This window comes from Dreissena polymorpha, chromosome 5 (genome assembly GCF_020536995.1).
Source record: "Dreissena polymorpha isolate Duluth1 chromosome 5, UMN_Dpol_1.0, whole genome shotgun sequence".
NCBI lineage: Eukaryota > Metazoa > Mollusca > Bivalvia > Myida > Dreissenidae > Dreissena > Dreissena polymorpha.
This window is the reverse complement of record NC_068359.1, coordinates 118311601-118329899: the sequence shown is the minus strand read 5'-3', so window position 1 is coordinate 118329899 and position 18299 is coordinate 118311601. Positions and strand designations below refer to the sequence as shown.

General features: G+C 32.3%; 1 protein-coding gene across 1 annotated transcript; it reads right to left on the bottom strand.

Moving 5' to 3' along the window:
* Nucleotides 1-604: 604 nt before the first annotated feature.
* On the bottom strand, nucleotides 605-2933 carry LOC127832522 (G-protein coupled receptor dmsr-1-like). Its single transcript, XM_052358031.1, has 2 exons — nucleotides 2763-2933; nucleotides 605-2004 (listed from the first exon to the last, which is right to left on the bottom strand). Exons 1-2 carry the CDS (start codon nucleotides 2911-2913, stop codon nucleotides 1034-1036), a joined length of 1122 nt encoding a protein of 373 aa, XP_052213991.1. The 5' UTR covers nucleotides 2914-2933; the 3' UTR covers nucleotides 605-1033.
* Nucleotides 2934-18299: the final 15366 nt, after the last annotated feature.

The window sequence follows — 18299 nt, the reverse complement described above, 5'->3', positions numbered from 1 at the left end:
TGCCTGTCTTGTACAGTATTCATCGATGTATCACAAAGGCCATTAAACAAATATATTGTTATATTGTTTGCTGCTGGCGATATCTGAGCCAATCCTGTAATTAATTGTTAAATAGCAAATAGAATTAAAGTGTGAACAATTACGAAAATAGTATTAGTAAAATTGGTTGATCTATGTATGTAGGTCGTTGACAGATGTGTTGCAGTTATTTCAGTGAAACGACTAATTTTTATTTTCGCCATATTTAAGGCTTCTTTGATAGTAAACAAAAAAGGAAGTCATTAATAACATTTACAGTTTCAGCATAAAACAATCAAATAATAATAAAACAAACACTGTGAAGTCATTTCATATTCCTTACAAACGTTAACGTATATCTGTCTAACATTTATGTCATTTAAGGGATTTTCAAAAGTATGATTCTGAAATCAAGGCCGTAATTTTAGAAACGAACATTCATGCAATTGTATTATTTATTTTACGTAAATTTTTCTTTTTTTAACAACACTCACATCAAGGAAAACAACAATTTACACTGTCAAATAGCATATGCGTTTTTGAGCACAACCCTTGATTTGCTAAGTGCTCCTATAGCACCGATGCGTGGAACAAAATACCGAACAATATACCGAACAATATACCGAACAATATACCGAAGCGACACGTTTTTTAACAGTTAGTAATTACCTACTGCTATTCGCTAATTGAGCTTCGAAAGTCCAACTAAGATTCATTTTGTGACTTGGAATAAAGTAGAATAACATTAAAACACCTTTTCTTTTAGTTAAGTGACAACACATGAATAATCTTTGAGCTGTCGGTTGTGATAACTCGAAATATGAGTGTGGGTTGAATTATATTACGAAGCTAGAAATACATTTGGTAAGTAAAGTACGAAAATGGCATATTTCTTGTGACAATCGAGTCCCGATTACAGAATTTGACGTAATATATTTACTTAAGCTGTACTGAATTAAATGTATATCATATCAATTAAGTATTACTAAATAAAGATTTTGTGCTGTACATAAGCTCATGAGTGTAGCAGCATGTTATTGTTACTGTTTGAATCAAAACGCCGTATTCTCTTGTCGGTCAATGCAACACCATTATACGAAGTTGTTCTTCCTCGTCGCCCCGCACAAAAATACAAATTCACAAATGTTTGGCGAAACTTTGTACTCATTGAGCAATAGAGAACGAAATTAATTGAATTGTTCACCAGAGCCATAATATCCATGACGTCTCCTAATGGTTGATACACATTGTCAAAAAAATTGTCTATGCACGCGCTGCACACAATTAAAACGCCTTGTGGGAGTTCTGTTACTATAAATAACGTTATCACAGTTATTAACATTTTCGTCGTGCGTGAATGCTCTGACAATCGTATACTACTTTTCCCTGATATCTGCAAAACTTTCCGACGGTGGCGAATTTTGACATGAATGTTGTACACCAGCAAACCACCAAATATTGACATAAGCAGACACGGTACTAACTTAGCGATCATTGCATACATCCAGACGTTAATTAGCACTGTGGACTCCGTGCCTGGCCGCCCTAGCTTGAGATCTTCAAGATAATATATAGTTTTATTACCCTGTAGTGTCTCGTGAAGTTCGTTGCTAAGGTAATTTGGAATCAAAACGACTGCAGATGAAATGTAAACTATTATTATCACAATCCGGGTTTGTTGAATCCGCTTTAGCCGAAAACCATTCGTCTTTGTCGGGTTTGTTATGTGGATATATCGAATGATGGCTAATGTCACGCACATCCATATTGATATTGTATGGGTGGTTGACGTTATGTTGATATGGAACACCAAGAAAGACATCCAGGCATGGCTGTTGCGTTCATGAAGCTGTTCATCCCCATTAGGGAACTGACAGTAGAAATGGAGAGCGAACGGAATGTACGACACCATGGTAAGAAGATCCGACACGGCGAGCCATGTAAGAATTTGGTTTACCGGTGTCCCCATGTGCTTACGTGTCAGAACTGTAAGATCAAACGACATATGCTTAGTTGTTTTCATTCAAAACGATATTTTTATTAGCAAAATGCTAGTATGTAATTAATAGTTTATAGAAGGTACATGAATATTTAATAATTCGACTGACTAGTGAATAGAAATAAATACTGTCATACAAAATTTGTGAAAACTTAACCAAACTTTATATAAAAACTATGGTTTTATATTTAACGATTGTTAAGAGATCAATGAAAATGTATAAAGACGCACCCACTTGTCATGGTTAAGATGAATTAACCCTGTACCAGCGGAACATATTAATAGAAGCAACTTGACAATACAAAACAACGGGCATTTACGAAAACACCATTGGACAGAAAAACAGAATTGTCTATACTCGTATTGCATGAAAAGAGAATAAGATGGACAAAAGACTAAACACTTATATTAAACATTTAGCAATAAGAACAAATGTATGACTACAATACCAAATAAGAATCTAGAAATTATAGAAATTGCAAACTCGAAAAACGGTCATTAAATAATTTTTTAAACGCTATAACTTGACCAAATAAAAATACATTGAAATAGATTTTATAAAGTACACAACGAGAATTTGTACAACGTTTATATTTAGTAAAAAAATTTTTTTTTTAAATGCATAACACGAACAAGAGTTAATTATACATTTGATATCATCGTAAACATATGTAACCAAAAATGAACAGTGTCAACCTTCGTCTATAATTATAAAAAAGACATGAACATGGTAGAAAAATCCTACCGGAAACGTTGAAGAGATTAGTTACAATCCCAAACACGCACACACACACGCTAACGTAACCATGGGCGTCAGCGTAGGTCTTGTTGAACATCATCAGGCGACTTCTCGTGGAGAGATTCAGAGCCCCTAAGCCGAAGTCTGAGAGATTCATGGCAACGTCAGGCCGGTTATAATACTGGAATTAAACACAAGAACGATATATGTGAAATTGGCAGTTTTTGCTAAGAAACTTAAAAATGGGTATCAGGCTATTTTGTGTTCATTTATGTGCACATCAACATGTTTCAGCTAGTTAATAATGCAAACATGAGTGATATATAAATTGATCTAACGGTTCTAGTGAAAACGAGCATAGAATCATCGCGCATGTGAAAGACAGGCTTCTATAACAATGCATTTATTTACAAATGCAAATAATTCACTATACATAACACTATAACAAACGCAACCGTTAATTGCTTAAAACGGTTGTCAATTTTGTAAAATATATTGTGCACAGTATTAATGATATAGACTGTCGTTTTGTATCAGTTATTAATAAATGTCGATTTTTATTCAAATGAATTTTATATCAAACGCTAAGAATACGAGTTTCATTTTGTCCTAAAGTGCCCTATATATATCCATATTCGACAAGAATATATATTTCAAAATATTTCTGCACACGAGTATGTTTAAATAATAACGTTTAATGCAATGCGAAAATAAAACTACTTGAACAAAGTTGGCAACATACTGCCATAAAGCCTTCCAACTAAGAGACACGTTAATGTCTACAGTTTAAAAATTATCACATAGCTCAAAGTGTTCACATACCCAAGTCTTGTTGAATATTCATGTTTGCTGTTTGTTTTTTATTTCATTTTCTAAATATTTAATGTATTGTATTATTGTAACGAAAGTAATTTTGTCGCAAACATACCCCTAGATCATCTATATGTTTTTGTTTTCACATAGATGGTCGACGTTGGGTATGATTAAATTAAGTTGACTAGTGTATATAGCATTTTAGCATTTTAATTTAAATTAAAATGTGAGGCATTTATTAAACTTAATAGAAATCAATCTAATCGTCAATGCAGATATTAAAAACTAATGAATCTGTCAAATATTGTATTGTACATAACAAGTTTTGTAAATATTTACCTTACGAAATTATCATTTAAAGTAAAATAGCATTAGTGAATAAAAAGTACAGCATTCATGCATGTACGCCCTGCCTTTGAAGAAGTAAGTATCCGGTAACAGTCCTGTCATCACCAAGTCCATGTGGCCATTTACCATTCGATATTAAAATCCAGCTAGGCACTATCAAGTTTATTTACAGGAGTGTGCTATCTGATTATATTTCCAATACACCATTTGACAGAGATGGATGCAGATGAAAAAGCCGATGACAGAATCAGACACTCGATACAAATACCTCTTGATGTACTACGCATTGTTTTTATATCTAGCAAAATGATAACTGTATTTGTGTGGTACTATTGAATATGTATTGTAAAGTATTATGTTAACATTTACAATGTTATGCTTTATGAATTACTTTGTGAAGAGGCGTGGGAATTGAAGCTCCTTAAAACCTCTATATGCAACCGATAATTTGCATTTACCGTTCAATGGCGGTGATTAAAATTGTATTCTTAACAGTAATTGTGTGTATGCTGTCTGTCAATGCGTTTTGCCTATATTATTATGTGTGTGTCACACAATTGGTTCAATGACATTATAATGATCCAAATGATTTAAACAATTATCCTGCTGGTTCAGCTGAATTTTTCTTCGTATATATTATAATTAGAATGTTGATGCTCTGCTATAATTTATAATATACACGGTTATCTTGTGCTTTTACTCTCGCTTAGTTTCGTTGATTCAATTTATCCTGTTAAGAGCGAAATAAATGGCGACATTGAAAACGCCAATTATCTTTCAGCCCAATACATGTAAGTTGATGCATCGTTAAGAAAATACGCAGTTCAAAACGCCGCTTTTGAACGGTTCGTTCAGAATATGAAGGCTATGTTAACCATGCACGTTTTAAGATATCAAAATGCTTGTTCAAATTGTATCTTCATTTGCATAAAAGATTACGCTTTTTTAAATAAACCGTAATTAATTTAAGGTCATTGTATCCACTATATAGGTAGGATTGGTACGGTACTGGCAAGTAAGGAACTGACCGATCGACATGCGGTTCTGAGCAAGTATTACAGTGTTGTGGAAGCCAGTGAAGTAATAAACATTGTCCATTTGTTGTCGGAATCAAACCACGCAAAGCATGTTGATTTAGATTGAACGATTGATGTGGATGTAATTTGATAAAGCGCTGTTCAAAGGAAACAATTAGAAAAAACAAACGGCACATAGTATGGTGTTAGTATACATTGGTACAAGGTTTAAGAGTTCTATAGGGATATCAATTTAAAATTCGTTGTAAAACAAACACATTTGCCGCATCAAATAACGGGCGATTGTCAATATACTCATACAAAAACGACAACCAACACAACTCAAACTTCAATATACACATATACAGCAATAATAAAAACGTGACATTTTTTCTTTAAATGATGCTTTGCCTCCTGGTCTCCTCATAAACTACTTCTATATATGTATTGTACCATTCCATTGCCCTATTTAGCATAACACTTTAAGAACTCGCAATAATTTCCGTCGATACTTCATCAGCGATTATCAAAGGATTTGACGAAGCCAATAGTATCTTGCATTAATCTACACTGTATTTATTTAGGTAAATTTAATTACAAAAGTACCGCTATTACTTCAAATAGGAAATATATTTGATAAAACCGACACACACATTTGTGCAATGTAATTTATACTTAAAAATATAATAATACATTTTCTTTTAATGTGTAGAATAATTACAAAATCATAATGGTTTGCAGTTGTGTTAATGACATTTTTAAATAATGCTTTGTCATTTTTCATGCGAGGACGATATTTGTGTTATGGAAGCTAACACGATGAAAAGGAGACAAGATTCGACGTGGTTTCATAAGTTCATATAAGGTATTCACCACATTTATTTAAAGGCATTAAAACACTATTCACGCATCGTAGGAAGGGGTGTCGATTATAAAGGTTCAATCGTCTTGAAACGCATAACAACTATAATAAACACATTGTATTACATTGTTTTCCGGTTTGAATTCACATATAAGCCGTGCAATGTGAAAAGGGGGTGCGTAAAGTGTCGTCCCAGATTAGCCTGTGTAGTTCGAACAGGCTAATCATGGACTACACTTTTCACCTAAATTTGATTTTTGCTAAGAAGAGACTCTCTGTAAACGAAAAATATCATAAAAGGTAAAAGTGTCGTCCCTGATAAGCATGTGCGGACGGAACAGACTAATCTTCGACGCCACTTGCATTAAACCCCCATTTTACAGAACACGGTCCATATGTACTTGAATTTATATAACTCAAATACATTGTCATAATAAGGAAAACGGATGATTGACACTTTTTTTCATGTTTCGCCTGTAAATATAAACTGGTGTTATTGTTATATTAAAATTGGTTAAGCCGATAATGCCTGAAAAATATGATTTTTTAGAAATAAAACAGAGCAGTGACCCGTTTTGAAAAGAGAAATTTAATTTAGATATCAGCCTATATAGTTTTTTTGAATAGATATGACTTCAAACATGCATGCTTAATTGCTATAATGTTATACTGCGTTATATGTAATGTAATATTGTTTATGCAATACAACGTCATTAAAACGTCCCTGGATTCCTTTTGTGATATTGAATCAAACTAATCAATTCTATAGAAATATTGAACATAAGTGCTTATTTTATTTTTATTTCAATTATATTTGGGATTCCAGAAAACAATCATTTCTAAACTATGTACAACTTCTACTGCTACTCTATCAGTACTCAAGTTTTAGTTTATTTCTATACGATGTTAATATAATATACGATTACAATATCACACGTATTACCTTTTACCAGACGCGAACGTTTCTTCAATATCCCTTATTAACATACTGAACACACAGGTTTGATATATCTATCTATTGTATTCAACTTTCGCGTTAAAACGTCAAATATAATATGCTTTATGACTCCGTGTATCCAAATTACCAAACAAAAACAAATCACAACTGAGATGTCTAAACGCTGATCACAACTACCACATCAATAACGGTTTTCTATAGCACACTGATTGGACGTGACAGAGTAATCCAATACCAGGCACCTAGACTGGCAATTTCCCACGTGCAATTACTCGATTGTCGGACCACTTCATTTCCAATAGGTGGACAATAATCACTGGTACAATATTGGCTTTATCGACATTGGTAACAAAAGTGAAGTTCTACTCATCCCTGTGTTGCTCTTTTCACAAGTGGCTGCTAGCGTTATTGTGACCACTTGATCATTTGTTTGTGATCTTGGGCATGTTACTAAAAAAACTCACAACAGACTTTTGAAAAAAACTCCAGATCGATCACCAGGTACGAAGTACATAATTTATGCGGACCAGTTAACAAAATCGTATTACCAGTTTACGAAATAGGTGTTTGTAAATACGTTCGTAAAAACGAATCCAATGAAACTGAGATCATGGTAAACATTAATGTATTGTTTTACAAAACACATAGTCCAAAGCATGTGTTCTTAAAATACTAGGATAGCGAATCCATAACGGTTTACACAGTTTGACATTCCATTTAATATATTCTCATCCGACTTTGACCCACACGTCACTTTTGTAAATCCGTTATATAGGTCTCATGGGTATTTTCTTATATCGTAAATACAAGATGGTGGGTGGATATAAGCAGTAATTTCAGAAAACTTTTACTTGAGTGTATGAGTGTTATATGTTATATATAAACAGATCAACATACAGATAAATTGTATTATGCCTTATTACAAATTACATGCTGTGCATTTCGTCAAGTTCCCTTACACCTTAGTTAAACAAGTACATTGTGTCGATGACGTGTACTACATTAAAAGTGCTCCATTATATCTTTGCCAAAATAACGATTGCTGTAAAGTTCATATGCAAATACCAATACCTTATTATTTACTTGACGAAAAGGAAGAACACGTTACGTATTATGGGGAATTTGCATAACAAGTCAAAATTCAAACTCAAATGTGCACAAGAGTTCGGAATTTCTTAATGTAGTTGGTATATATCAACATTATGTGTTAGGTGCATATCGAGTATGAAAACTGTGATTATTTTATGCAAAAGACAAAGAGTAATTATGTCATTGTACACTATTGATTGCTTATTTACAAAGCGATCGATATAGTTTAAATGGTTTTCTTTATTGAAACTTGTCCGGCTTTATTTTGTTGTCATGATTGTCAAGGGAATAGAACCATATCTCATTTGACGGACAGAAGATAATCACAAAAGCTTACCATGCCTAGATGAGCTAAATATATTTAAGTAAATGTCAATCACCTAACATATAAGATCACGATGAAGTATAATTGGATAACGATATGGTATCGAATTGGTACATTCCTGTCGATACCATGAGTCTACACGCCTAAAGCGTAATGAGAAGAGCAAAATACGAACGTAGTAAGTGCATTTTACGTCATGTCAGCCATTCCATTTGGACACTTCGCCTTTATGTACCAGTTATGGAAAAGGACGCATATAAAAATCGAATGTAAGAGCGTTTGATGATGGTTTGTACCATTTAGTTTAAAACGATTCTAACTATTTTCTTTTGGTTACTATTGATCAGGGTTATTTTCCAAATATATTATGATACAAAACTATTCATTAAATAGTATGTGTTGTTTACGCAAATGAATACAAACTTTTTTGTTAGACTAGTTGACCAAAACATTTGTGTAAATGTAGTTTTTCTACACACGTTGTTTTTGAAAGTATAACAGTCTGAATGAGAGATATTCAAAATGACGATCTTATATATGTGAGCTTTATAAACCAATCCGTATTGCAAACAAGGTGGGTTTAATAATATCCCTAATGAAGGACTTTGCTATGGTTTCAATATAGCTGTTATTTGCAGAATATACAAACCGACTTGTTTGTTGTGTTTAGAGTCATCTTCTCATCATACCAGGCTATGTTCATACTAAATATTAATGCATTCTGGTGCCTAAAAGAAGAAATCTAATGTGCAAGACTGGTAATGACGCAACTATGTGTTGGTGTTTTCATGAGAGAAGGAAATAAATTCAGTGATTTTAATTGGAAATCACACATTTAAGGCATTAATTTGTTTTTGCGAATACTATTTGATGTGAATTATACCTTGTTCGCATTTTCTTGGATCATAAACACACTCGTAAATTCCCAATATGTCATGAAAAATTACTCTAACACAAGAACTATTTAAAAACAGACATTAAAAGACAAACATCTCAAATTAAAAAATATCATTTAAGATGTATTACTGTTCTTAGTCTAAACTTGTGTTTTCGTCTACGTTTGTTAAATGGTACATAATTTTTTAACTCTGCTTTAAAGTTACACTAGTGTAAATAGGAAAAAACTAACGTTAATATAAAACAACTATATTTGATATCAATTTATCATCATCATTACAATTTTTAAGTTTTACTTACATGACATGGTTATCTCCTGAAATTGCACGCATTTTATTAATATTATTTTTGCATTTACTACTTTACCTTCTCAGCTACATAGGTCCATGAATGTTTCATTCTCTATTTACACTCTTTAGTTCAATGGTATAAAAATGTTATCCGTAAAACGAAACCAGTTCGAGTGTGAACACTATAACGAAAACTCCGTTGAAATGGTAACAGCTGAGAAATGTCAGAATTGCTTGCAATTCGTCAAAAAACATACAGTTCATAAACTGTACGTAAAATCAGTACAGATGGTAGGTCTATTTCCCATGAAGAACTCATACAAACCTTAAATCTGGCAATTCGAAAAAGGCACATAAAATAAAAAATAAATTACGTAGCTAAACTCAATTAAGCCTACGATTTTAGGGCTCCTTACATCAATAAAAGCAATTATCGTTTTCAAGGAAGGACTGTCGACATACAATGAGAAAGCAGTATCCTAGGGATGTAAAACGTCAATTTAAACATATCGACTGAGCCACGGAAAAGTACATTTAACTACAGTTATATATATTTTTGTCCACGTAAAACATGTAACGTTTCATGTCAAAAACGTTTATTTTTTTCGTTTATTCACAAAACATGCCTTTATTGTAGAATGTAACTGACCAGCAGTATTGCTTTCTAATTATTGTTTGCAAATCAGGCCGGGTTAAGCGCATAAATAATGGATGTACAAAGTGTTGATTGAAAAAGCTTTATGTAAAAACAAACTACATGTTTTAGTTTAATATTTTACTTTTACCAGTTATGTTACTGAAGCGTGGTAATGGAGAGCTTTGTCGTTTGAAGACAAAGCTGTCGTGGTCACAAATGAGACGTTCAAAAGACGTGCGTGTTATGACGTTGTTGCTGCTGTGACTAGTATGTTTCTTTGTGCAAGTTGGTTGGTGCGTGTGTGTATGTGATCAAATAGTACTGAAACACAAATACATTGGGAAAACACTTAAGCCGTATTGTTTTTGTTCCAGTCATTTCAAGCCTTCTTGAACAAAAATGTTAGTTTCACAAACAAATGTGAACTCAAGAATAATCGGTCTTTAAAACGCTTTATTTACTGCAATATTGAAAAACAATACATATGAACACGTACAGGTTGGTAAAAAAAAACAAATAATCAGCGTTTTTATTAAGTGCAATTTATGTAATCATTTTATTAACAAGTACTACGGGATATGCATTGTTGTAATAAAGAGAGGTTATTCTCATGTACTTGTACACAGAGTTGATGATGCGTGTTTCTTCCTACTTGCAATTAATCCGTGTTTTTTATATGTAAATGCCCAATGCCTAAATCCGAAACAATTTGCAAATGGTGTTGTAGTGGAGAACATCTTAAACAAGTGTCTGTCTGTTAATACCCATTTAGTTAGTTAGTTGCAACAACAGAAATAGTAGCGAATTGCAATTTTTGTTAAGGGGTAATAGCTTCTGTTTGAACAGTTATAACAAGTCGGCAGTCCTAAGCTTCAATTCACGCAACAAAAGAAAGTTTTTAATAATAACGTTTGTCCGTTATTAATTACATGGTTTAAAATTTCTATTGAATTTAAGCAGTTAATTACCCATTACGTGTCCCTACTTTAATTATGTAAAAACACAAAATACATTTTTTTATGTGATTTTACAAATGTTTTTCATTAATTTGTATTATACATAGCTGTATACGGTGTTTAAAGCCACACATTTTGCCTCTGACCTTGAAATGAAATACATTTTAATCAAAACATATAGATGCAATTTGAAAGTGTGCAAAATTGTCATTAAATATATAGCCTAATTAGCAAGTAATTATTTGTCAAACGGCACGGCTTTTAAAACAGAAAGAAGGATTTTTATCCGTATAAGTCCATTTCGACAAAAGCGATAATTTTATGTTTTAAAGCGCAAAAAGACGGATTTCTACCTTGTAACCACCAGATATATTCTAATTGGCATAGATAAAATATGTTTCATATTTATACTTAAATTTACTAAGCCAAATAAGTTGTGTGGCTTTACACTATTATCTTGATAACTACAAGCACTCAGTTATGCAGTAATTACGTCAACATACAGTACGTGTTCGAAATTAGTATTATATATCGAAGCAAACTAATTACCGTACTTATCAAATCACTGAGTTATAACTTGGACTAATCAAATCACTGAGTTATAACTTGGAAACATTATAATGATATATAAATATATGTTTATAAAGTAAATTTATTTTGATTAGAAGAAAGCTTATTCATAAAAGTTGGTTTTCGACGCACCATGATCCAAACGGACGTATTATTCATGTTTGCTTCCGTGGTTTGGAATCAAAGGATGAATACAAACGATGTGCCTGTCGATTGACAACAGAGACAAATTCATGTATCACATGAACATACATTTTACTTGTATATTTTACCAACTCGCTATTCATGATAATATTGTTTGTGGAATGGTTAAAAATTATTTAAAATTATTAAAAATTAAAATGGCCAATCTCTTTTATTTTGTTGTTTGATAGTGTTTATTGAGATAAGTACTTAAAAGAAACGAATGATCGAGTGTCAATATTTCAAAACAGGTACTGGACATTTTGTACAGTGAATATTTTAAACAGTGTTTTAATTTAGTTGTTTATACAACTGTGTTAGACAACTGTGTTCCCATAACAGTATGACATAAACAATAAATTTAGATTACCTGTTTGGAGACAAATGACCAAGTACACTCCATTTCAGTAGCACGTCTGACGGCAATCTAAAGACACAAGATAGCAGTCATCGTCCCTCTTAGATTTGTTTAAAAAATCCCCAACACCAGTATGATTAACATACGATCACCAGGCGCACGCTTATTTCGGACAAGACATTTTCGTGTCAGCACATATGGTATCGGTTTTGAGTAACTATAACTATATATCAAACTGGAAAAACATCGCGTGAAATCAGTTGTTAGAACAAGAATAATATAACGACACGAACAATCATTTATACTTATTATAAAAATATTGGACAACGAGCAGACGGGACTTTACCGATTTAACCTGTTAAGGGGAACCCGAATCTTCCCTTTGGAGTGATTTACGCCACAATACTATCAGCCTAATAAAATAATATAATAAACTTATCGCAAACTAAAATAGATCAGCAATTGGCATTCTTTTAAAGTTAATTATATTCAATACATGAGAGTAGAAAAGTTAAACCGCACAGAGGCGTGAACAATTTAACTATACAACAAGTGTCTAAATGATAAGGGGCAGCCATATCAAGTTTAAATTAAATAATATTGTCATGCAGTTACATCCTTAAAGGCATAATGTAACGATGGTATTGGATCTTATTAAATAAACTAATTTCTACATTTTTAACAAAATATATCAACAAAACTAAAACTACCATTTTAAATTGTTAAAATTTGCAACAACTAAACTGTTTACAGACAAAAAGTTCACTAATTAGTAACCTTTCGAATAAAAAGGCACTAAATACACTTGCACTAAATAACCGTTCGCACTGTCACAGAGACATTTAAAGCGCTCTATGTCACTGCTTGGGAACCTCAACGGTTACATACACTGATATAACATTTACTTTCATAGCATGCCGAAGACTTACATTATTTATAGATAAAACTCGCATATCTGTGAAACTGTTATCCCCTTCAAAATAAATTTTGTTTACGGATGGGTGCAACTTTCTTGATATATAGTGTATATATTTATATATACAGCCATGAAGTTGCATGTTGATATCTCATATAGTTTCTGAGATAATTTGTGACAGACGAACGGACGTATTGACGGTCGGATGGACTGACTGACGGACGTTCAACGCCCATTTTATATTGCTCCGTCTTTGGCGGGGATAATTAAAATTAATCAAATCTGGAGCCTTTATTGTGGTCAATATAAACGGATACACAAATTATTTGAAAAAACAAATATATGTTAAACGGATTACCTATCTTGAAACGTATTTAAAGTAATATCCCATTGTTTCCACACGTTTTGTCAAGTAACTATATTTGAAAGTGCAAAATTATATCACAATATTATGACTTAATGTAAATGCGGTGCATTACCATCCCAACTCCATAGAACAAAATTACCGTTTTACAGTTAATGTACAAGCCGTTTAAGTGGAAGTGTCGATTTCGATTTTCTACGAGCACACTCGTCAATATTACAATGTACTACATGAGTATAGTGACAGGTATTGAGGCACATATGTTCATGTGGTGGGATAAAACCAGAGGCATGCAATAATCTCAGCGTGATTGATTGGTACCAGAATGAAATGCGTGTAAATGGCAATACATTTAAATCCGCTTATGTTTTAATGTGTCGTATTACGCCTTAAACACATTGTTTGCATTGTCAGATTTGTGTAAAAATAATCAAAACCAGATTAAGACAATAAAATCAGCTGGAGGATGATAATGACAACTATCCTGTAAATTGCTGGAGGACATTAATTTAAGTCCATCTTCAAATAAAACGATGATCGTATCGGATGGTGATTTATATTGAAGATGTAAGCTGCCTCCAGTGCAGCGTATTTTAAAGTAAATATGTTATGTTCGTCGTCACCAACGCGAATACACAAATTGCGAAGCATGCCGTTAAGTATATTCATCGACTTAGAAATTATTCAAATCTTAAAGTGAATAAGTTAGCATTGTTAAAACTATATTTATTATTTAGTAACCCCATTTTAAACTGTGTGTTTTCTAGTCATAATCTTAATTATTTTAAGTCACGATGTGTGGAAAAAAACTACTCAGAAAACTCCCAACAAATTAATCATACATTTATTTAAGTTAACAAATATAACTATACATAGCGTTTTAGAATTTAAATTCACATTCACAACCCATGCATACGATGGTAATTCAGATATTTCATGCATTTGGTGCTGTGTACGCCAGGTGTTGTGTGTATGCGTCTCTATCGATATGTTTGACATTTGTTTAGTTAATCTGATTAGTGGGTGTTGTATCTAATATTGAGCCTGCTTCAACATGGACCATCCGTATTCTTATAGTTTGGTGAGTGACACAAAACACTAACAGACGTAATTATTTCGCCAATGCACAACTGTTTAAACCAATTTATTTTTTCTCACAGATTCGTACTCGCAAAACATAATATTTAAACAACTTACAAAGAAAGAACAAATTAAACCGTGATACGTGCCGCAACTTACACGAGTAGAAGGCGATAAAATTCTAGAAATGTATTTGCAACAGCTTTACTAATTCTGTTTAAGTTTACACACCTATGGCGTGTCAAACGTTTAATAATTGAATATTTCCTTAATAATGTGGTATATTTGTATTTATATTTTCTATATTTCCGTTTTTGTGTGGTATAGTTGTTTATATACGTATCATAAAGTCATACATATATATGGTAAAATCCTATTTATGTATGGCATTACACATGTATGTTGTATAATTTCATATTTTTGTTCTATAGTTTCATGTTTATGTTTTAAGAGTTCATATATGTATACAATAGTTTAATATATTTGTGGAATAATTCTGATATTTGTGTTGTATAATTTCGAAAATATTTGTGGGTTATAAACTTTAATATGTGTGTGCGTTCATTCCATACGTTTGTTGTAAAATGTGCATATATATATTCTATAATTGGCATCATGGGAAATATTTTGAACAGGCGTGACTGAAAAGCGGAGATGGCTACATCCCGCGTAAAGGACTTTAAAAAGAAGAAAAAGGCCTCATTAATATGAAATTTCAATAATATTTTATGCGTTAAATATTTAGATAGTACATTTCTATTGTATATTTTGGAAAATATTCAAAATAAAACAAAGAGGGCCTTTCGTTGACTGAAAGCCAGCACTTCCCGCTATTCAGTCAAACTGATTTGAAACAAAGGATTAAATTGCACGAAATAACAATCATCCTTGTGGAATATAACCTGGAAGGTGAAGGTTAATGCGGCAAACTGAACAGATAATATTTTATGAGTATTTAAGTTATTAACAATTTTAGAACGATTTTAACATATCTTATGGTGGTATATGGTTTAGTAAACTTTACGAGAATCGATCGGAATTTGTACGATCAGTTTAGTTGGTAGAATTTCGTAAAAAAAAATGTGCTTATCATGTCAGTGCTTTCCAGCTGGAGAAAACGATAAGGTGTTTAAGTTAAAAGAACTTGTTAAATTAAAAATAGGGTCAAATAAGCCCCTTTAATTTTGGGCCAAATAAGGCTGAAGCCGAATAGGCCCAGGCATTAGGCCGAGGCCGAATAAGCCTGCTTCTGGGATAATGGACGCATGTTTATTGTGAAAAATAGAACTCATCGTGACGCTTCACTCGTGAAAAAGACACATAGACGCACTTAACGTTCGAAGTAATCATATCAGCTTTTTAGTCATACCCGTTTAAAATATTTCCCATGATGCAAATTATGGGACATATATATACAACTTTTACAACAAACATATGGAATTATTGCACGTACTTATGAATGTTTAGAACAAACAAATATTATTTAAATTATACAACACAAATATAACAATTATACCACATATATCAGAATATTGCATACATATATTAACTTTTAGAACATATATATGAAAATATCGAACATAAATATGAAATTATACAACATATATTTTTTATGGCAAACATATACAGATTTTACCATATATATATATATATATATATATATATATATATATATATATATATATATATATATATATATATATATATATATATATATATACCACATAGGTATGGAAACATTGATTTTGTTCAACAATTGACACGCCATTCACACAGATTAAACATTGTATACACTAAGAGTTGGAAAAATATCATCGTAACTTGTAAACATGTAGGACTTCTATCTACGAACGATAATTTACCATTAGCACAGTCGTCAATATGGGGGACAAAATGATTGACATTTTGAATAAAGCACGATTTGATTGAGTCGTTAATCAAGCTCACAATTACCGATGAGACTCTTTCTATAGAAAGCCAATTTAACATCATTAAACGCGCGAGTTTTATTGTGTGTGTTCGTGATATGTCTCTGTCATTTAGTAAAGTAATCAGTGTTTTAAATATTTTGTTTGGCCTCTAAATGATATATAATTAGCTTTGATGTCATCATCACAATAGTTTGCATCGTAATCACCATTATCTTGTCATGGTAATAACATGAAGCAGTGTCAGCACCAACAGAAAAGGAATTGACATCGTAGTGCAAAACAACATTCGTTAAAAGTTTGTATCATACTGGATACCACATCTTTGGCTCATTTAATATACATTTGCAATCGCAAACTGTGTATACGTTACCTTGGCATGGAAGTCACTTGTCCCTGCAACTGCATGATGACATATACTAACACAGTGATTTTGAAATTTTTGTTTTGCGTTAGTAATCCATTACTCCATCCTAAAACGATCGGTGGTGCTTTGTAAATAGTAATTGATGCATAGTCGTAATTTAATTTACCTCACAGCATGCGCGTTTTGATATATAGCAAACAATCTCATTTAATTTCGCGATCCACACTGGTTCCCCCACACTAAATTACAATGGTATTAATTACCACTACTACCATGATCAGACGCTAAACATGAAATACACCTGACGACGCATTGTTAAAAATGGTTCGTACTTTAACATCGTCTCGTCTCGTGTGTTGTATTGAGGACACAATAAGCAAAATAATGAACGTTATAGTTTTTATGTTCCAAGATAGTATAACATTTTACATTAATGAATACACTCAGGATAATCCATCTTACAAAGTTCGCTTTTAAATATTAAGCATGTTTAAATGAGGGACTTATTCTAGCTTTTTCTAGGTTTTATAGGATTTGCGATAGTTAATATGCATATTGGGTCGATAGTTCCTGCTGTTTTCTTGGCGTAACTATTGTAGCTAATATTCTTTAGAAAATATCTAACACGCATTAATTTTTTCCAATGCAAATAGGATTTAAAGACAATTGCATTAAGTGTGCTAGCAACGAATACAAAATAAAACAGAGAGTTTCCTCGTTCTTCTCCTCCTCCTCCTCTTTATCATCATCAGCAACAACTTCATCATTACCATCAGCAGCAGTATCATCATAATCATTATCAGTAGCAACATTTGAACCAACTTATCATCATCATCATCATCATCATCATCATCATCATCATTATCATCATCATCATCATCATCATCATCATCATCATCATCATCATCATCATCATCATCATCATCACCACCACCACCACAACCACAATCATCATCATCATCATTATCATCATCATCATCATGTAGCACTATTATTGTCCTGCTTTTTACCATAACAGGATTGTGGAACATACCATTATAGCTAATATTGGTAAATGATACAACGCAAAAGTACTTATTTTCAATTTTTATAGTGATAAACGTAATTGCGTTAATATAATGTGGCCAGTGTCGCTTCAAAAGATTCTTGAAGCAGAATCCTAAATTACACTAATACGTAATGAGGACGAAGATAAATCACTATAGAACAGGAAACGATTAAAATTTCACCATTAATACAAGATAAGTATTGATGCAAAGCATCAAAGGGCGTCGTGAATTTCAGTGTAAAAGGCACTCAATGAAGTTACATGGAACGATTTTTTTCATATGCAAATATTAATATATTGGCCGATTAATTTAAACAAAATAGAAAAAGATACTGGTATAACCATTATCTATAATTTTGTGTTATAACCCCAAAATAACCATTATTTATGATGTTGTGTTATAACCCCCAAATAACCATTATCTATGATTTTGTGTCGTAAACCCCAAATATTTCATAGTTCATTTTATTTACATTGGTTTCCTTTTATTTTACTGGCATCCGTGTGCAGTTTTCATTAATGGAACAGAACTGTGTTG

Bases quoted from the DNA above. Each gene is read 5' to 3' on its own strand.
- LOC127832522 (XM_052358031.1), bottom strand. From the start codon at position 2,913: ATGAATCTCTCAGACTTCGGCTTAGGGGCTCTGAATCTCTCCACGAGA. The intron at 2,005-2,762 runs GTAGGATTTTTC...TTGATCTTACAG, and splicing joins TAATCTCTTCAACGTTTCCG to TTCTGACACGTAAGCACATG.